At 35.3% G+C, this 22494-nt stretch overlaps 1 protein-coding gene across 4 annotated transcripts in view; it reads left to right on the top strand.

Annotated features, from left to right (window-relative positions):
• Positions 1–22494, top strand: part of LOC132101667 (voltage-dependent calcium channel subunit alpha-2/delta-1) — a 94932-nt gene that overhangs the window by 21334 nt on the left and 51104 nt on the right. For all 4 annotated transcript variants that reach the window (XM_059506782.1, XM_059506780.1, XM_059506784.1 and 1 more), the window contains exons 4-6: positions 15328–15387; positions 17810–17845; positions 18713–18845. In XM_059506782.1, the coding sequence (XP_059362765.1) occupies positions 15328–15387; positions 17810–17845; positions 18713–18845 (229 nt within the window). The remainder of the gene's footprint in view (positions 1–15327; positions 15388–17809; positions 17846–18712; positions 18846–22494) is intronic.

The following is a 22494-nucleotide window of genomic DNA, read 5'->3' as shown; positions in this document are numbered from 1 at the left end:
ATGTGATTTTTAGATGGGAGAAGATTATTTTATTAAATAGTATTTTGTTATTTTTTTGTTTTTGTTATTTTTGGAGGTTTGGACCTCTTACACCCCATTAGTTTTTATTTTATTGCATTTTTTCTGCAAAATTTCTAAATGGGTTGCACTGAACATGGTTCCTTTAAAATGAATGATTTGTACAAGAAATGGAGAAATAGTATATGAAACTTAAACATTAATAATAATATATCACTTAATTATTTGTAGCATTCTTTGATGAAAAGCTGTATATATATATATATATATATATATATATATATATATATATATATATATATATATATATATATATATAGCGGCAAGTCAGCATATTAGAATGATTTCTGGAGGATCATGTGACACTAAAGACTAAATAAAATTCAGCCTTGTATCACAGGAATAAATGAATATTCAAATATTCAAATAGAATTTTTTTTTTATTCTTTCACAATATTCACCATCTTCACAATATCACTGTTTTTGCTGTATTTTTGATCACATACATGCAATCTTGGTGAGCATAAGAGACAAATCTTGGCAACCCGAACTTTTAAACACTTTTGAACAGTTGCACACTGAGAATCAATTATGCAAATGAATGCAACTGAACTAAGACCAATTGGAAGCTGGCAAGCTCATAATAATATCATTGTTAGGGAGATTTGAGTGGCCCTTATGACAAAATGACTATAAATATCCACTGTTTACACTTTTCAGGGAGGTTAACCTATAGTATAAATGGCTTACTTACAGTATAGTCATCTCATAATATCGCAATGGGGGAAATTATATCACAATTTAAGTCATTATAAAAATCACACACTTCACTTGCTTGCTATTCAATTATTTAAATGATCCCTCAGTAGCGATCATTGAATGGACTGTGTTATGCTATGTATTGGGGTCACACGATTTGTCTGAGCTGTAATTATAGTGTTGTGTCTGAGTGAGAGTGTGTGGGTGTTCGTGTGTGTGGTGTTTTGCAATCATGAGATGAATGAGTACACACTCACGTCACAGAGTAATAACCATCGGTGGTGGCTCATCTTTTTTGTCCCTAGCAGTGTGTGCTGGTCTTTTCGAAAGGCCACTGGAAACAGGGAATCTATCCCTAGAGCTCAGTTAGGCCACAGACAGCCCCATAAATCTTCTACTCTAATACTCTCAGATTCGCCTCTATTGGCCAATGCACCAAATTGGATGCTTTGCATTCTTGGCCTGCTTCACTTGAGACACATGCTGTCTGGAGTCTGAACCGCCGACACCCGTTCTGTCTTTCTTTCTGTGATTTTTATTCGTTTGACATCTCAGCCCCTTCTGTTCTCGTCTTGATGCATGGTTGGATGCACACATAGATATCAAGGAAGAAATTATGTCATACAATTAAAGAAAAATTTAATAAAAAAAGAGAAAATAAAGACAATTGTTGATAGACCACAAATTTTTTTCAAAGTTTTGTAATATTAATGTGGCTTACATAGCTCACATTATTTGGTTTATAATGAGAATTGTTTATATTACAATCTCTGACTTTTGCAGACTGACTTTGATTTCTCTGACTATTTATTTATTTATTTATTTGGTAGGTGTTTTACTTAGTGGACAATTTTTCTAGATGTAACTTCAGGAAAACATTTTTTCTTAGATATTATATATATATATATATATATATATATATATATATGATCATTTGACTGTTAATTTTATAGATGTAGATTGTTCTTTATACTGATTCAGGGGTGCGTTCTCCGAAACTACCTTAACGCTACGTCGTTCTTAAGTTGTACCTTAAGAAGTACCTTATCGTTAATACGTGGTTTCCGAAACCTTCTTAGTTAAGTATACCTTCTGTAAGTCATGCGTTCGTAAGGTTGGTCTGGAGCGCTCTTAGCTATACCTTATCGCTGCTTACGGTTCATACCGCTAGTGGCCACCACTACGCAAAAAGATTTTTTACATCGCAGTTTAATTACACATAGAAAATTTTATATGAACTTTTAATATAAAATCTGATTTACAATTAAAATTACATTTTTACTTTACTTTAAAATTATACACATAAAATACTTGAGTTGTTATAGCCTACTACACCCAGTGTATGGAAGTGTTTTCATTAATAAAGTTTCCATACACTAATTGTTAGCTTTTTTAATTACTATCCTAAGGCACATCAGCTGGCGAACCATTTGACAGAAAAGGCTTAGGAGTCTATATAAAGAAAGATGAGTTTACACAAACTTTATAGCTATGGCAGCGAGACAGCGAGTACTTGTTTTAAATCAAAGACGGCGGCGTCCGCGGAGCCAGTTAGTGTATGTCAACTACTTTATAAGAGAACATTTTAGTCCACTGACTACCATGTCAGAAGAGACCATTGTAAAAAAAAATTTGCCTGCCACGGGAGCAAATTCTGCAGCTCTTGCATCTTGTTGGCCCAGATTTGTCAAGACAAACTCGACGGAGCTACCCCCTCAGCCCCGAAATTCAGCTGCTGGCGGCTCTTCGTTTTTATGCTGTGGGGAGTTTTCTGGAGGTTGTTGGGGATGGATATGGGCTGAGTAAGACCTCAGTGTGGCTGGGCGATCTCTTTTTGCGGACTTTTTTCCCCGACATAGTGAATGTCGGTATGTCTCTCATGTTTGCGCTTTTATTGAGGAAATCATCCAATTACACAAATGAGCGATTTACGCCAATAATGTGATACGGCTGGTGGATAATCAGCATACGTTGTGGAGAACATTAACACACTTATGGCCGTGAGGGTTTGGGATTGTACACTTGCTAAATTATAAACACATACTCATATTTATTTCTGCATGTACGTATTTCAATAAGCCCCGATAAATGCAGTTTGTACTATTTCTAAAACGCTTCTTTATAAAGAACATTGTTTTCTCAATACTTTACCTATACCGCTGTGAAGGAAAGAGCGCACAATCGATCATCGAGGCGTCGATATCAACCTATTCAGCGCCTCCACCATGGACAGCAACTGCTAAGGTCGAACTTAAGAAGGTTTACCTTAAGCTACATCCTAAGGTATAGTTCGGAGAACACACGTAGCAAAGGTATACCTGTAGTTAAGGTGTACCTTTTGAGTATTCGTAGCGCGCTAAGAGACAACGTTATCGGAGAACGCACCCCAGAACATTATTGCTCACTGTATTTCATTCTCTTTTTATGTTCATTAAATCACATTTTATATACTCCAAAGCACAACAGGTCTATTTCATTTTCCCTGCATGAAAAGTTGAATATTGCCAAAGATTCAATCAACATCTGACCGCTGTTTTATTTTATTTATTTATATTTTTGTCAGAGTTTTACATGGCTTAATATCCCTGGTTGTAAATTGTTGTGTGGTGTCACAGGATGCAGACTGTTGTAAATAGCTCATTGATTTTTAGGCGAGTTGGACTCCAGGGCCGTATCTGTCTCTTTGCTCTAGCCTATCGGCTTCTTCATTAGCGAGGGGGCTGTTGATAATGGCATGCATGTGAAGGCAGCCACAGGCCCGCTGATGAGGGCAGGGCAAGAGCAATGGATGCTCAGCACACTCTGTTTGCTACAGAGTCGCAGCTGTCTGAGTGCCTCTATATCCATATGCATCAAACACTTCTCACTGAATATCACAGAACAGATACGATTACGCTGCATGGCATCGAGAGCATGGGAAATGAACTGTGCACTGTATAGCTCCTGGGAAATTTTTCAGAAAATGAAAAGCATGGATCGTGTGTCCTTGAAACAGTGTTTTTTTTTTTGTGAACTTTTAGTGTTAATCGTGAAATACAGCCACAATAAATCTGGTTTTGTACAATTTAAGATTATTTTAACATTCCAGACAATATTTAGTAGCATTTAAAACACACTGAACTTCCATAATGTGAAAACAGAATATACGGTAGGAAGAAAAGGAAGGTAGAACCTATATCCATTAGGATTTGTTTGGATTGTGAATTGTGGACCATGGTGTCTTTGATTTAATATCATGGGGACATTTTAGAATAATTCAGTTTCTGTTAACATTACTTAATGCATTTGGTACCATGAACTAACAACAAACAGATATTTTTTTTATAGTTGTCTAAGTCTGTTAATGTATAAATACTCTGCACATTGATAAATCATGTTTGTTCAACTTGTATTAATGGTAATTTTATTATTATTATTATTATTATTATTATTATTATTATTGATATACATAAATCCCCCTGTGGTCCCCCAGGTCCAGGCAATAAAACTGCAATCAAAACAAATGATCTGATAAATAGTGGAAAATAATAATAATAATAATAATAATAATAATAATAATAATAATAATAATAAATAATAAATAACAAAATAATAAAAACAAAATACAGATATAGACTTAAATATGACAAACTTAGGGTATGTAAAGTAACACACATATTAATAAATTATTAATAAATGCTGTAAAAGTGTTGATCATTGTTGGTTCAAAATACATAAATAAATACATAAATAAATAAATAAATAAATAAATAAATAAATAAATAAATAAATAAATAAATAAATAAATAAATAAATAAATAAATAAATAAATAAATAAATAAAATAAAAATGGTGTAGAAACAATTTTCACTTTGTAATTATTTGTGAAATTACTAGAAATTTCTACACACATTGAATTAAGCACATTAAGCATGACATTTATGTAGAAAGACTGAAATGGTACTTTCTTATACAATTCTCCAATCAGGTGTCTTACTAAACCATCTACCTAATGTTTGCTGCCGTGTTTAACGATTATGCCCCTTAAATAATGGCACCGGATATAATGTCTTGGAGGTAATTGGATCGTTCCTCTCAGCTCCTCTGGGGGAAAGGAAAAGCAGTGTTGAGATCCAGTCATGAATGTAGCATTGTTGTCAGGCTGAATATCCCTGGGGAGAATCGCATTAGTAAAGACACCTTTCTACCGGCTTCCATCACCGTAATCACCCGCCGTCTCTGGATTGCCAGGTTATTTCAATATCCCATTTGCAATTTGTAAAGATTTTTTTTGTTGACAGTAGTGGATAATCCTATTGTAACACTTCTTCCCGTGCTGCTTTTGCCCAATTCGCTGTTAATCCAGCACACACACAGAATCCATATAAGACCTATTAAATTAAAATGATAAAATGACATGGAAAAGTTATTCAGACTGTGATGTGATGATATTGTGCTGTTTGTGTGGTTGCCATGGTGTTGCTATGAAGTGTTCTGAGGAGCGTTTACTGCTTTTTTATTCTTTTCTTTTTCTTTTTTCTTTTTTTTATAAAATAGATCCAGTTCCAATCCTTGATTCAAAGCTGTTGTAAATTACTCTACAAACACCTCAACAACCACTTTGTTGTAACCACAAGTTTCTGAGGAACTACATTGTTTGGCGGAAGAATAATAATTTTATGAATATCATTAAATTGTATTTGCTTTGTTTTATTTATTTATTGTATTTTTTTTATTTTTTTTATTTTGTGAAACCTTGCTATATATGGAATAACCATTTTATAAAAGTTGTTAGGCATCCATTGTGCCTTACAACGCCTCTTAGCTGTTATATATTCACTGTAAACCAAGGCTTCACGGGGCTTATTTCTTTATTTTTTTAACATGTTGCATTTACTTTTCAAATGTAGTTTTTGTCAGTTTAAATGCCAAAGCAAATGTTTTTATATAATAATAATAATAATAAACATTATTGTTTTCATTTATAATAATGATGACAATAATAATCAATAACTACAACTTTCACAAAAAACACTTGATAAATTAAAAAGTTTAATTAAATAAATGAATACATAAAGGACAGAAACTTTAGTTTTTACATTTTTCTTTCTGACTATTTAAATTTTGACTTTGAATATAAATTACTAAATCCAGCATTGATCAAAAATAATAATAATAATAATAATAATAATAATAAAATAATAATAATAATAAATGTACAAACTAAAGTTTCTGTTCTTTATGTATTTATTTATTTAATTTAAAATCTTAATTTATCAAGTGTTTTATTGTGATAGTTATAGTTATTGATCATTATTGTCATCATTATTATAAATGAAAATAATAATAATAATAATAATATATTTATACTATAATAAACATTTATTAATAAAAACTAATAAAACAACAACAATTATTAGTACTAGTAATAATAATAATAATAATAATAATAATAATTACTACTACAACAACTACTACTACTACTACTAATAATAATAATATTAAACAAATGTAACTAAACAAAAAAACTGAATTTTTTATAATATTAATAATAATTATTATTATAATAATAATAATTATGACTACTACTACTAATAATAATATTATTAAACAAATGTAATTAAACAAAAAAACTATGCATTTTTTATAATAATAATAATAGCATTTAAAAATTAAAAATATAAAAACGAGCAATTTTTATATAATTTATTCTTTTTTCTTAATTTTTTTTCTTTGTTTATTTCTTATTAATATTATTATATATTTAAATAAATTAATATTGTTTAATTATAATAATAATAAAAATAATTATAATATTGTTGTATTATAATTTGTGTTGTTTATTTATGAGTTATTCTTTTTCCATCACCTTACTGACTTTATTGCAAATAATTACACTTGAATGTCATTGCCTAAACGTCTGCCGGGGCATGGCAGCGCTCCATATTAGTGTGGGGGTTTGCCACTGCAGTCCATCGCCATAGGGCAGAGGACATCTTCATCTGTGAATAGACGTGCACATCAGATCTTGAATCATTTATGAAGCTCGCCACTGCCCAGGAGAGCAGCACCAAACAGGATTTATGACCGACTGCCATAACTCAATGACGACACTCAAGCCAAAATCTCCCATTAGAAAGCAATATACCTCTGGCCTTGCTTAGTTTATAGCTTGTGTCACTTCACAGTCTGTCTGGGTCTTTGTCCTGGAATAATGGACCAACTGTACTGTAAGGTCACTGGAGTGCATTCAGGTGACAGGAAGGTGAATTTTAGTTTCCGAGCGTCTTATAAGGATGAGCTAAGGAGAAAGCACTGTCTTTGTTGCTGGTTTTTGGGATCCGTGCAGAATTAATGAGCCTGCCAGTTGCGCAGAGTGTTTGTGCTGCAGGCAGCTATGCTTTCTGGAAGTAAATGAGAGACTTAATGCGAATTGCGAAAAAGATGAATGTGCCCATGTGTGCTCAGGCCTTTGAGTGTCATTTGCTCTTTTGTCATGTGTTTTCATGGCTAGAATAATCCAGGATTGATAGGAGTGATATTATAACAGCGGTGAGTTCCCTCTCTCTCTCTCGCCACTCATTCAGAGATGTATTTGTTTCACCTTTATGCGATGCTGTGGTTTACAGTCCCGTCAAAATCCCTTTATTCTATACTGACAGGACCTGAGCCATCGGGTTAGGATGAGGAAAGATCAGCCTAAATCGCAAGGGGCAAGCAAGTTTGAAAGGCTTGTTTGACTTGGTTATTCCCTGTTGTTACAGTGTTTCAAAGCACCATTGTACTAAAATACCATATGCTTATTTTAATTATTTTTCTGTTTTCACTTTTTTTTTTTGTGAAAGTAATTCACCATTTAATGTACTCAAACTCTGAAGTTTAATCTTAGTTGTCCGACAACTTCAAATAGATAGACAGATATCTGGAGTGCCCTTGAGAAAGGCACTGAACCCCGAGTTGCTCCCTGTGTGCTGGATATAGCTACCCACTGCTCCGTGTGTGTGTTTACGGTGTGTTCACTACTCACTGCTGTGTGTGTGCACTTGGATGGGTTAAATGCAGAGCACCAATTCCAAGTATGGGTTACCATCCCTTCCAGTGTTGCCAAGTCCGCGGTTTTCCAGCGGAATTAGATTACTTTACTGGCAACCCTGGTCCCTTTTTAGAAGAGTGCTAGCTTCAAGAGCCCCAGTGTTCCTATTCATGATCATTCTGGTAGCAAGTGAAGGCAGCATTAGTGAAAACAGGCATTGACAATGGTATCTTTAGCAACATTAGCCTTGCAAAGAGCTAAGAATCTCTTTTGAAAACTGCAGCCTCACAACTGTGTGTGATATTGGCATTCTATGGCACCTTTAAAGTCTAATTACTGGTGATGATGTTGTTTAAATATTTACTAAATTGCTTTTTGTTTACCCAAGTTCTGTACATTACAAACTACAGCTACTCTTTCTTTCTTTATCTTTTATCTATATTTGGGTTTACGTTGTAGTTTTTAATTATCCTTTAGCACTCATAAGCTTGTCATTAGCGTTTTCATTCGAACCTATCGCTGTTTTCTTTTCTCCTCTCCTCTCTCTCGCTCCAGTTTTTCACAAGTTCATCAAACAACCGCAGTAAGAATATTTCATCAAGCACGGTAAGTAATGGCTTCTCCTGCTATTGTTATTTGCATCTCTTGCCACATGTACAGTTTATCTATCTCTGTCGCAGATGAGGGATTCACATGTGATAAATGCAGGGAAATAGTTAGGCTGACAGAGAATATTTTAGAATTAGAGACACGTATCCAAACTTTAATTGAGGACATTAAGAATGTTAGGGCTCTAGATACGACTTTGGATGCGTCTAGCTCAGGGATTCCTGTACATTGTTCGGTTCCGGCAACAGAGCCCCTGCAGCAGTGCAACTGGGTGACAGTGAGGCAGCATAGTCGTGGGTCAAAACACCGCTCTTCTGTTCCGATCAAAACAATAAACAGGTTCTCCCCACTCAGAAACCTGATGAAAGTGCTCTAGTTATTGGTGATTCTATTGTACAGAACGTGAATATAGAGACACCAGCCACCATAGTCAAATGTTTACCGGAACCGGGAACTCTTCCCATAACACCCTATGTACTTGCTACATCATTAGAAGAATGGCATCTACGCTAATATTTGTCTGTTTCTCTCTTATTCCGAGGTCATCGTAGCCACCAGATCCAGTCTGTATCCAGATCAGAGGGTCACTGCAGTCACCCGGATCCAGTACGTATCCAGACCAGATGGTGATCCAGACCAGGACAACTAGAGCCCCAGATACAGATCCCCTGTAAAGACCTTGTCTCAGAGGACCACCAGGACAAGACCACAGGACACAGATGATTCTTCTGCACAATCTGACTTTGCTGCAGCCTGGAATTGAACTACTGGTTTCGTCTGGTCAGAAGAGAACTGGCCCCCCAACTGAGCCTGGTTTCTCCCAAGGTTTTTTTCTCCATTCTGTCACCGATGGAGTTTCGGTTCCTTGCCGCTGTCGCCTCTGGCTTGCTTAGTTGGGGTCACTTCATCTACAGCGATATCGTTGACTTGATTGCAAATAAATGCACAGACACTATTTAACTGAACAGAGATGACATCACTGAATTCAATGATGAACTGCCTTTAACTATCATTTTGCATTATTGACACACTGTTTTCCTAATGAATGTTGTTCATTTGCTTTGACTCAATGTATTTTGTTTAAAGCGCTATATAAATAAATGTGACTTGACTTGACTTGACCTTATACCTAAAAAGTTACCCTATTGTTTTTTCTGCCCTGCATGCGCTGGTGTTGTCTTCTTGAAATGAATGTTTAGTGTTCATATGTGACATGAAACCAAATACTCCAAAAAAGAGAGAATTTTATTAAATACTTCAGAAGAAGACTGTGAAAAAAACCTGCTGCTTTCAAGGTTGATTTGAGGGTGGTTGCTAAGGTGCTCTCAGTTGTTGTTAGTGTGTTGCTATGCCGTTGCTAGGGTGTTGTTCGGGGTGGTTACTTACTGGCTCAAGTTAACAGGGTCTACCCTCAAGTCTTTGATATTATGGTCTCTAGACGTGGCTGAGGTCCCTCCTTCAATGCAAGTCAGAGGGATTTTGCACCTCTTTTGTCATCTTACAATTGGAAACATCACCACTCTACTTAAAGAGATAATTCACCTAAAAATGAATTCTGTCATCATTTACTCACCCTTAAGGTTTTCCAAACCTTTTTGAATTTTACTCTCCTGCTAAGCATCTTAAGAAGATATTTTGAAGAATGTGCATAACAAAATAGTTTCTGGTCCCCACTGACTTCCATAGTATTTTTTTCTTTCTTTCTTTTCTCCATACTATGGAAATCAATGGGGACCAGCAAATTTTGAAGAATGAAACTCATACACGTTTGGAAACAACTTAAAAATGAGTAAATGATGAAAGAATTAATTTTTGGGTCCATTTAACCACATGATTTGAGGTGTCATCCATATCTATAATACAAATGTTCCACACATATGATAAAATGATTCACAGATTTTTACCCTATCAGGACATTATATGCATGCAGTTTTTAATATGAGATTCACAAGTTATTCCAGTTAGCGCTTTTTGACACAAACTTGTCTATAATTAAATGTGTTTTTTTTTATTTTGCTCCCCTTTCTCTTCGGTCTGGTGAGATTAAAGTGGAGTAAAGGTATTGATGGACCTCCTGTGAGGTTATTGACTTACTCCACTGTGGTTACTGTAATCAGGTTGATGAATTGGAGGCGAGTGAAGTAGCGGCGGATGAACAAGCAATCCCGGCTGTAGTTTATTACTGGGACTGTCGGTTCTCAACACACCTACACACAAAGGTCATGATTTACCGAAAGCATTAGTTCTTGTAGCACTTTGTGCCACTTATTGCCTTTCACATCACTAGAGTGGTTGTCATAAGCAGTTTGGTCGGCCTACTGAATCGAGTCCACCTAAGAATAAAGTGATTCCATTTAGCTGAACAACTTTTAATGGGTGCTGCATTCGCTGCTTGATTAGAAATCTTACAATACTGCTGCACAATGGATGTTGTCTGGACTGTTTCAAACATCGATGTCTTAAATTATATGCTACAAATTATTTTGAGATGCAAGACAAAATTATCATTTGCAGAGAGAGTTTGGGGTGTTTTGTTTTGAAAGAAATTGAGCTAGGGCTTAATAATTGATTCAAAAAATATTTAGCAGCAGATCAGCATAGAAGGATTTCTGAAGGTTCATGTGACACTGAAGACTGGGATATGGCTGCTGAAATTCAGCTTTGCCATTTCTGGAGTAAATAACATTTTAAAAATAGATTAAAAAAAATGTAATTGTAAGATTTCGCAATATTATTGTCTTAAATGTGTTTTATAAAAAAAATGGGTCTACAAGAAAAATCTGTAACTAAAATTGGTTACATGTTGCAGTTCTAATTATTTTCTGTTCTTTTCTTTTTGTTTCCTTTTTACGTTTTTTTTCTTTCTTTTTCACTTTTTTTCCCCTTTTCATTTTCCTTTTTGTTTTTGTTTTTTTTGTTTTTCGTCTATCCTTTTTTTAAGCTAGTATTAATTGGTCAGTTGATGGTGAAAAATATGTGTCTTTAGATGTTTTTTGAAAATGGCTAAAGACTCAGTCCTGGTAGGAGTTATGGTTGACAAACCTAGCTGTATAGAGATGTTGTGATGAAGTGCTGGGTTGGATGAGATCACGAGCAGTTCTGTCTTAGCCAGGTTGAGTAGAAAGGTGATGATCCTTCATCAAGCCAGAAATTTCTGTCAGACAGACTGCAATGCAAAGCTACTGTAGGATCATCTGGTTGGAATGAGAAGTAGATTTCATCAGAGTGCCATCAGCATAGCAATTATAGGAAAAGCCATGGTTCTGAATGACAGATCCTAAAGATTACATGTAGATGGAGAAGAGAAGTGGTTCAAGCACTGAGCCTTGAGGAACCCCAGTAGCAAGAAGTCATGACTTAGAAACCTCACCCCTTCAAGACACCCTGAAGGACCTAGCAGAGAGGTAAGACTTGAACCACTGGAGTGCTGTTCCTGAGACGCCCATCTTCATGAGGGTGGACAGGAGGATCTGGTGGTTAACTCTGTCAAAAGTCAACTCTGTCAACTCAGCCAGATGAGTACTGTGGATTTGGGAGCTGCTTTTGCCAGTCTCAGGGCTTCAGTAACTGAGAGCAGTGCAGTCTCAGTTGAGTGGCCGCTTTTGAAGCCAAATTGGTTGCTGTCCAGGAGGATGTTCTCTGCAAGAAACATAGAGAGTTGGTTGAACATAACTCGCTCAAGTGTAAGCTTTTGCTTTTCTATTCTTTTCTTTTTTCTTTTCTTTTCTGTTTCTTTTTTCAATTCACACTTCTTTTATTGATGTCACTTGCAAATAGCATTTGCGTGTTACCTGCAATAATGTTTTTTTACTCATTACATAGCCTAGGTGTCATCTGAAGATGACGTCTTCTTTCTGAGAGGCTGCAGAAATTAGAGTTCACATCAGTTCAACTCTCAACCTTTGCCTGCCTTTACTTTTTGCCAGGAAACATCTGAATGAATGGAACTCTCGCCTCTGTCTTTCATTATCTCTATTGGACATAATTGATTATTCTCAATAATGAGCAGCAGAAATACTTCAGTCTTAGTTTCCATTATGAACCGTATGAACCTTTACTCCTTGTGGGCCTTTAATGACCACAGGCCACTAATGAGTCTCTCCTGGAAATGGTTGTTATGGCAGCAGCATGCCATTGATGTTGTGTAGATATATATCGACTTGTTTGCCATGCTAACGGTGTGTTATAACTGTAGTGCATTTGAACGAGGACGAGTGACTTGCTGTTTTGCATTTCTCTGATTTTGCTGCCATATTTTAGGAGTAAGGTTAGTCTAAACACAGTCTTACATATCCTGCTTAACAAGCACTGGGAGCATGTGTAAATGTGTACGTGCTGGAGTGTGAAACCATGTATTTTTAGTTTCTCCCAGACTGTGCAGAGGAGGTGCAGAGACTGCTTTATCTCAGCCAAAGACTATAGAATACCCAGGACATATCACTCGTATAGTTTTAAACGAGGAAAAATGCAAAAATGTTGTTGAAGGAAGCCCCTCCCTCCGAGTAAAAGAGCCAAAAAGAGACTTTAAGAGCCAACTCTGTAAAGTCATCGCGTCACTGCAGCTGGCGTTAGAAGCATCCCGGTTGCTATAGAAACAATCAGCATTCTAAGCGAACAGAACATTCTGGTCTCTCTCGTGAAGCCAACATGGAAGTGACTTAAACTGTAATTCATTGACTGGCTGCTATAGGCTGGCTCCAAAAGGGAGTCCTATAGACTCCCCATGTTAAAATGCCCAAATTTAAAGTAGGAGAAAAAAAAAATTACAGCCTGGTACAAAAAGTGGTTTCGGTCTATAGCTAATTATAGCAAATATGAAAAATTTATTATAAGCTTGGTGAACAGTTTTGTAGAATTTGATGTTCCCGTTTAAAGAGATAGGAGCTGCACTTGCATGCCGAAAGGTGTTGCAACGATGGCTGCCAAGTGAAATGACTTGACTTAAAGGCACTTATAAGTCAAGTCATTATGTTTATAAGAACACCATCCATAATGTCTGGAATGGTTAAAATGCAATGTTTTTTGGCGGGTTTTGAGGTTTAATGGACATGTTTATTTAAGGCAAATGCTGGCTTGGGAAGATCACATTACTGAACATCAGCTTTAGCTAAGCCCCAAACCGGGAGACCTTTAAAGTGAATAAGGCTCATATGATTCCATCTTCTTGTCATATCATTTTCTATTGCTCTTTTAAAATAAGAGTTTGATGTATTATGTACATAGGCTCTTTAAAGTTCACAATACAAAGCTTCCTCCCTTGTCTAACTAGAGCATTTTATTGAAACTAATAATATCCCAACCACACATATTGTCATATGATTGTCTGTTTACATGTTGACACTTGTTCAGTATTCAGAAACTCAGCCTGCCCTGATGAAAGACAGTGTGAGTGTGTGGCCAGGTTTAAAGAAATAAAAATAGAAGTAGGATGTTTACATATAGTGGTGTTAAAGGTAGCGCACAAAAAAAGTACTTTAATTAATTAATTTAAAATAATGAATTTTATTTATGTTTTATTTAATTGTATTTTTATTCATTTACCTAGAATAAATTAATAGTTTTTATTTTTGTGTTTAAAAAGAAACTAATAATTGTGTTTAGTTTTATTTATTTTTTTACTTTTATTTTGTTATGTATTTGTAATAAACAACTTTTTATGTATTTATTTATGTATTTAATAAATGGTTATTTATTTATTTATTTATTTGGCCACCTTTATCTATTTTGCCCCAGCATGGCCTTATAATGGTGGAAGAAGGGGTGGAATTTTCTACAAATATGTTGGATATACCTGATTTAACCGATTTGCTAATTATGCAGCATGGGCCGAATCTTGGTCAAAGTCAGTAAAACCGTACAAGCTGCTCATTATTTAAAATAGCTAAATAATAAATATAAAATAAAAACAGCCAAACTAACTGCTAAAAGCAATGACCTTAAATATGTTTACACTAAATACAAATGAGCAGATAATATACTAATTTAAATAACCGACTGAAAATTTAATGAAACTGTTTATAGTGTTTTTGATTTGTTTGTGATTTACATTAACTTTTTGAAAATAATTATTCTAACAATTCAGCATGACACGTACTAGATAAATTATTACCATTGCTAGGAGAGCTGCAAAGTGTAATATTAAACACTGTTGTAAGTAATTTTGTCATGCTATATTCTATAGAAAAATGTGTTTGTTGCTGCTGAAGAATGTATTTGATTAGCTCTTATTAAAACAAAAAAAAGTTATACATTTGCTGATTTAGGTTAACCATGGTCGTGTGTAACTGACAATAGTTCCAGAATTCATTCTGTTTCTCCCCGAAGTTGTAGAAATCCTAACATATATTCTGAAATATTGTACGTGTCAAAGAGTGAGAACTCATGAATCCTCGTCTTTGTTCTAGAAATGTCACACCATGTTACAGTAGCGTTTCCTTCAGGGAAGACTCTCAGACTGCGTTTGTTGCGGGGGTTGAGCTGCAGAGAGCTCCGGGTGACAGAACAAAGACCTGAATGTTCCCTTCTATTCTGTTCTCTTCTGCCCTTTTCTTAAACAGAACCCACCGTCCTGTCAGACCTCTTGCCCACACGTTTGTTTGGAGTTACCTTTTGGGCCAGAACTCTAGTTCTATATTAGTTACTATGTTATATGACTAGTATCTATCTTCATTTGCAGTTCATTTGTTCGGTCCAGTTGTTTTTATGATTAAGGTCTGTGTATAGTCGCACATTTAGTCTTTTTTTTTTTTTAATCATGATGGAACAAAAAAAACGAAACTATTCATATCCAGTCGGGCTATATAATGTTGCTTTACAGTTGCATTTAATTTACTGTCTCATTATCAGAGTTGCTTTGATCATGATCACAGATACTTTGATGCAGTGCTTAACTAATTAAAATGATTTATTTTCTCTTGTTCTTTTTATAGACTTTGGCAACTGCAGCAGAGAATTTCCAAATGGAGCATCAATGGAAAGATGAATTTGAAGTAAGTTTCTACAAGTGTGTACTTAACATTTACAAGGTGCATATACAGTTATTCTATTTTATTTAATGTTTCAGATCAACTCAAGCCATTTTTATTTGTGTTTATATTTTATATTGTACAAGACATAGAGCGGCTTTACAAGAATATACGTTAAAGGGATAATGGAAATTCTGTCACCTTTATGTTGTTTTCAAACCAACACAGAAGATATTTTGAAGATATCCGGGGTCTGAACAACATTTCACTTCTATATGGACAAAAAAAATACAGACATTTATTCAAAATATCCCCTTCTGTGCAGTACTGGAGAAAAAAGGTCATATGGATTTGGAATGACTTAAGGGTGAATGGTATAATTTTCATTCCTTTAAATTAATGAGAGGAATCAGGCAAATCCAAATTAATTTAAATAAACTCAGGGCTGGTTATTACAAGGTTACTGGTTCCTTCAAGAAATTAGCCATTAACAATCACCACGAGCAACCAAATACTACAATATACAAATAAAACAAAATTGAATATTCCATGCATCATGCCTTTTTTGGGATATTGTTTAAATATTATTGCATTCAAAAACAGATAGCTCAAATAGAATGCAATGGTTTCAAGACATTAGACATCTGACTATTTTTAAACTGACATGCTCAAAAACAGTGCAAGATGCATAATAGCTGTAGCATGGTGCTTAAAAGGGCATGAATTTAAAGACTTTTCTGGTGGAGAATTTTACAGCGCAACAGTCATAGCATACTCATTAAAACACTGCTGCTAAAAATATCAACATTAACTGGGCAACCTCTCTGATTGACTAGCTGGATGACTAGTCTACCATCTCTACACACAAGTGATTTGTTACTATGCAACTATGGTGGTCTAAGTAACACGCATAACAGCATGGTTCTGTGACCTTTCAGCAAATCAGATCGCATATCCTGACTTAAAGGGATAGTTCACATGAAAAATGTAAAGTTGCTGAATATTTACCCATCTAGAATGTAGATAAGATGATTCAGATGATTCTGATTCAGATGAGCCAACTTTTATTACTAGAGAAAGTAGTTTTATGTAGAGGACTTGTATTTTCAGTTGGAAGCAATGGTTTGAAGTTAAAAATGTCTTAAGGATGGATTTGTTTATTACAAACATGCAAAAACACCAACCTTTTAATGGATAATTCACCCCAAAATTTAAATTATTTAATTATTTACTTACTCTTATGTTGTTCCAAACCTGTTTGACTTTTTTCCCATTCTCTGTAGCATAGTTATAGCAAAGTTTTTTTGTGATCTCTTTAACAGCTGTATTAAAAAAAAAATAGTATCAGTTTGCATTCTGCACATTAAAGTTTATTTAAGGCAATGGAAGACATCTAAGATGACTAACTTGATCACAAGAATGAATTGATCACAAGAATCTGAAGTGTTGGGCTGATTTTTAATTAGATCATTCCAAATGAAGACTGCAAGCTGGAGATGCTTTTGAAATTGATAATACCTAGTCTCGGTTTGACTGCTAAATGCTTTGGTGTGTTAGACCTCTTCGTTTAGTTAAATGAAATCATGAGCCTTTCAATTAAATGCAAACAAGTAAATAAATGGACAAATAAATAATCTGATTGTACTAAATGGCCAGAGTGTCTTTACTCTGTGTGCATGTGAGTTTGTATTTAAGTGGGGGAAAGTGTTGCTACTTAATGGATCTAATTTCACTTCCCACACTCCCTGCAGATGTCGGAAGATTTGATTTCACTGAATACACATTCTGCATTTCTTCCCCGGATTTATTTTTACTGTAGACACGCACATGCAGGCACACACACCATATGCTGTGAATGATGAAAAATGCCTGACCCTGACAACATGACGGCCCACCAGCAGGTTATACTGACCACTTGCTGCAAAACCTGGCATGACCAAGCTTTCTTTAGCTGTCCTCAGTGCATTTCACATTTGCTATAAAGCAAAGGTAGGATCTGTGATCAGATCTGTGGAACACATGCTGTATGCATACTTGGCTCAGTACAGTGATACTGCCACTGTGTGAATTGCATGATGGGTAGGTGTTTTGAGGACACATCACACGTCATACTGTACGGGTTAACATATCTGGGCTGGTAACCAAAAGTTTGCAGGTTTGAACCCCATAATAGTTAGTGCATTTATTTATTATCTAAGCTGGTCTCTTTTTTTTTTTTTTATTTATCTATTTTTTATTTTATTTTGTCTTTTTTATTATTATTATTATTATTAGTCTTTTATTTTTACGTTTTGCAGTGATTAAGAGCTCACTTAAGGGGAAGAATATTGTATTTATAGCCTATGAGTGATATGGACCTCTTTACAATTTCTTAATGGTGGTTTTACATCCTTGCCTGAAAAATGTTCTTTTCTTTTAATTATCATATTTTTCTCTTTCTCTGCAGGAGGATGATATAGTTTACTTTAATGCCAAGGATAATGTGAGTATATAATTCAAGACACTTCTGCACACAGACACACTCAGCGTTTTTTTTTTTTTTTTTTTCACGTGCAGATACTATATCGAACATGAATACAGTGAGCTTTTCTGTGATGATAATATATCTTCTCAGTTGACGCAGACTCGGCCGGCGGATACACACTCTCTGTGTGCCATACATCTCAATTGCCAATTAGGATGAGTCTGTAAAACACATGGTGGGAGCGTGTGCAGTAGTGTGTAAAATACTAGATAGAAAGTAAAGCAGGAGGAACATATAGAGAATTAAGCTTTATTGTTCAATGTGCAAAGCACTAGTTTGGAACAGATGCAGTACCTGCAGGACTGTATTACTGCAGTAATCTATCAGACAGGTCGGATACAATTTATGGAGAATTATCATAGAGAATTATCTCAAACTCAGTAAAGTTGCAGTGGTCAATAGCTGACTAAAAGAGAAGAATATAATTTGTAACTTTTTAACTTATTTTTGTCTTTTGTCACACAAAGTAATGTATGGCTTCAGGAGACTTAATGAGATTTAATGTCTAAATTATATGAACCACTTATGATACCTTAATGGTGTTTTTATATCCTTTAAATGACGCCTGAAAACTTTAGTCTCCAAAGTAGATCAAAGAAATACATACGGGTTTGAAATGAGCTAATGATGACAGAATTTTCTTTCTTTTATTTTTCCCCCAGATTTTTCTGCGAATATGCCATTGAAAATGTTGGAATCTTTTTTAAACAAGTCTCTTATACTAATCAAGTTTGCATTTATTTGATCAAAACACATTGAAAACAGTTATTTTGTGAAATATTATTTAAATTTAACCAAAGTTGATCGCTGTTGTTTCTCTTCCAGCTTGATGCCAATGAAACAGAAGGAAGGAAAAACCGGATAAGACCTGAATTTAAAGAAGACCCGTCATTCAAAAACCGCTTTACCTCCTACAACCATACGGCAGTGCATATCCCCACGGACATATATGACGGCTGTAAGTAACTCCCCCACACCCCACAGACATGCTTCCATAGCGCTCTGCCTGCTCCGCCATAACATATTATCTACTGCTGGGAATCTGATGAGACGATCTGCTGCTGATTGCTTTGGATGTCAGTTATAAAACGCAGTATAAGTGTGGCTTTGGAAGAGCTTTTGGAGGAGAATTATAGAATCCATTTGACAGCAAAGACTCTCTGGGGAAACTTTTGTCAGAAGAATGCAGGTGCACTTGTTTGGAAAAGCCCACGGTTTGCATGTGCATCTATTTAAACTAAATTTCACAATGCTTTTTAAGCAGGGATAGCAGGCTGGCCAAGCTATAGAGTCTCAGTTGGCCTGCTGGGACAGCGTCTGGCTCTTTGGTGTTAGACGGCTCTTCCCTATTGACCTTGTCATACACACCCACACACAAATGGAAGACAAATAAATTCAGGTAATTACTTTGGCCATTGTGCCCTTTGGTAAACAGAGTAGTGGGGTATTTGAAATGACATCAGGTCAGACAGATGTCCTCTGCGGTGAGCAAAATGTTATATGGAGGATGGGTTTGCCGCCTTTTTAAATACAGAATACCAAATCACTTTAGAAATAAAGTGATGCTTTAGTCTCTTAGCGCCGTTTTATGCAATTATCTGTGAGTCATTTCCCAATCCTCTATTTTAAATTTTATGTGTGAGTCATTTAGGCTTTTTGGGTAGTGTTGTTTCATCTGGTTGTCTGTGGTTGTGATCACAGATACTAAAATGTATTTGAAATACATTTATTTTGTGCTACATATACTACAAATATATTTACATACTGTACTGATGTGCTTAATAAAATACCCACATATATATAGCACCATTGTACTTTTGGTATATTAAACTACCTAATTTCTACCTAATTGGAACAACAAATATTTTGGTTCAACTTAAGATATATCGACTAAAATGGAACTATTGCAAGTATACTTGAGGTAAATTTTAAATATTTTGAATTTCAGGACTGATATTATACAGAGATCATATAATCCTTATCAAAGGGATAGTTCACCCAAGAATGAACATATAAGCGGGTAAGCGGGTGTTTGTTGTCAACAGTTCAGAAGACGTGAAATAAAGTGGTGCATCTGTAAGAAAACATCCCTCACACGCCTCCAGGGGGTGAATAAAGGACCCTGTTTGCAAATCCATGTATTTTTGTAAGATAAATATGAAAATTTCAAATGTAATAAACACTTTTTTTCTCACTTCTGCTGACTGTTGGGAAACCTTTAATAGTGATATTTAAACATATTTTAGGAATAATATTAAGGAATGTGCATTTTGCAATAAAGAAATACTCCAAATTAAGTTAAATTATTATTTTATTTCAGTAAGTCTTAAGTGTATACTTAGTATGAAATAAATGTATTTTAAATAATTTATCGCATAGGTTTTTTTGTTTTCGTTTTTTTTTAACTAGAAGAGCCTGTTGGTATTTAATTTTTTTATTTTGGTTTTGAGGCATATTTAAAAAAGCATAAAATGTGAATGAGATTTTAAGCTATTTCATATGGAATGATTTGCTCAGAATAATGACTTCAGTTTGATCTGGTCTTCAAGCAAAGCTGTTATATGGCTTAGTAGAAGTCATATGGACTATTTTTGCAAGTCATATAGATACATTTACCATTATCTTTAGTAATTTTTGGAACTTGCCAGGCCTCTCTTCCATTCAAGTTTATTATATGGATGAGATGGGCAGGACAATCTGCAAAATAATTCTTAGTAAATGATAGCCAAATTAAATTTTGTATGTGTGAACTTTTCCTTTAAACTTGTATATTTTATAGTGGGTGGGAGGGAAAATAACCAAGTGACAGAAAGAGACATAGATGGAAGGCGAGAAGGGTAGAGCTATAATTGCTGTAGTCTTGGGTCTGACCTGACCTTCCACCAGAAGGAAACACAGTATGTATGTAGAATCAGACTGATGACAGACCCTCTAATACTCTGTGTGAAAACATAGTTGTGTGTGAGTAATGTCCAATATTACTGGATTGTCTAAATGTCCATTAATTCCGGAGGTTGTTGGCTCTCTGTAAGGCAGTTAGAACCTAGTGGCTTTTCTCTAGCGACTCTAAAAGCAGGGTTTGCACACATCAACCTCTATCGAACACTAAGAGACCACAAATAGCCTGGAACCTCTAGCACACACACACACATAGACGCACAGAAATAACACAGATCTGCTTCTCTCGCCGGGGAGAAAATTGGATTTTCTTGGATAAAGTAGTACATCGTTTAGGGGTTGTGAGAGGAGGGTGGGTGATCCCCCTCTGCCACAGCCAAGAAAAACTTAACCATGATTAAGACAGACAACTCACAGTGGGTGCTGGACAATTTCACCTCCTTAACATCCAAAAGGATGGATGTAATATAAGTGGAGGTTGAGGAAATAATCAATACTTTGGACCATTGTGATATGTTAGTGTCAATGGGGTGGGGTGGGGTTGGTAAATTGTTAGAATCGTTTTTTGTTTTTTTCCACATTTGATGTTACTAGAAAAATTGACCATCAGAAGACAAAATGTACTGCTGAGAGCATGTGAGTGGTGTGCATTTGATTTCAGTTTGTGTTTGATTGAACCAAACCATGCACTTTTAGAAAGTTGTAAGGTTTGTGTTTTAAAAAGGGCAAAAAGGGCGAATGGGCTGATTTTAGTGTATAAAAACCCCAAAACTTGTGTAGAAGTGTTATTGAAGTTGTATTATGTCGGTGTGGGTGTTTTCTAAGCATATTGCATAGTTGTGTTTGGAGAGTGTACATTTACATATTACATTTATTCATTTAGTTATTTAGCAGACACTTTTATCCAAAGCGACTTACAAATGAGGACAATGGAAGCAATCAAAATCAACAAAAGAGCAAAGTGTATGTTTGAATAGTGTATGTGTATGTTTGGATAGTGTATGTGCTTTGCCTATTAATTAGATGGATGGATAGATTAAAAGATGGATAGATAAACAAATTGGATATATGGAGGGATGGATAGATGCATAGATGGGCAGAGAGATTAATAGATGGATAGACGGATAAATTGGATGGATGGATGGATGGATGTACAGATGGATTGATAGATAGACCGATGAAGATGAAGCAGCAGATGCATAGATGGTAGATGGACAGATAGATGCATAGATGGGTAGATGGTAGGCTTGCCGCGATAGACGGTGTTGATACAGGTGTTAAGCCACAACACCAGTTACGTCAGGTGCCCACCACGGCACCGACCCCCACTGTCGTTTAGATTTTTTGTAGTAGTAAAAAATTCTTTAGTTCGGTAAAAGAACAGACACTACAAATAAAAACTGAACACAGCTGCTCAATGCAGCATGCCGAACGACGGTCACATCACAGACCAGATTTAATTTATCCAGTGAGGAAAGTGAGGAGAGCTGACTGAGAAGAGTGAGATGAGACAGACAAGATGTAAAAAGCACCTGTTTGGCAATATTTTGGATTTTGAGAAGCCTGTTGACTTTTGCCATTGTTCCACATTGTTTGCTGATTTTTACTTTATTTAAACTTTGTGTCGTTTATTTGTTTTATTTGACATCAAGGTATATGCCGTGCCTCCAAGCTTTCTTACTCGATTTACTAATTAACGCTCTATGTTT

This window comes from Carassius carassius, chromosome 23 (genome assembly GCF_963082965.1).
Source record: "Carassius carassius chromosome 23, fCarCar2.1, whole genome shotgun sequence".
In the NCBI taxonomy this organism is placed as follows: Eukaryota; Metazoa; Chordata; class Actinopteri; order Cypriniformes; family Cyprinidae; genus Carassius; species Carassius carassius.
This window is presented reverse-complemented; position numbering and strand designations above follow the sequence as displayed.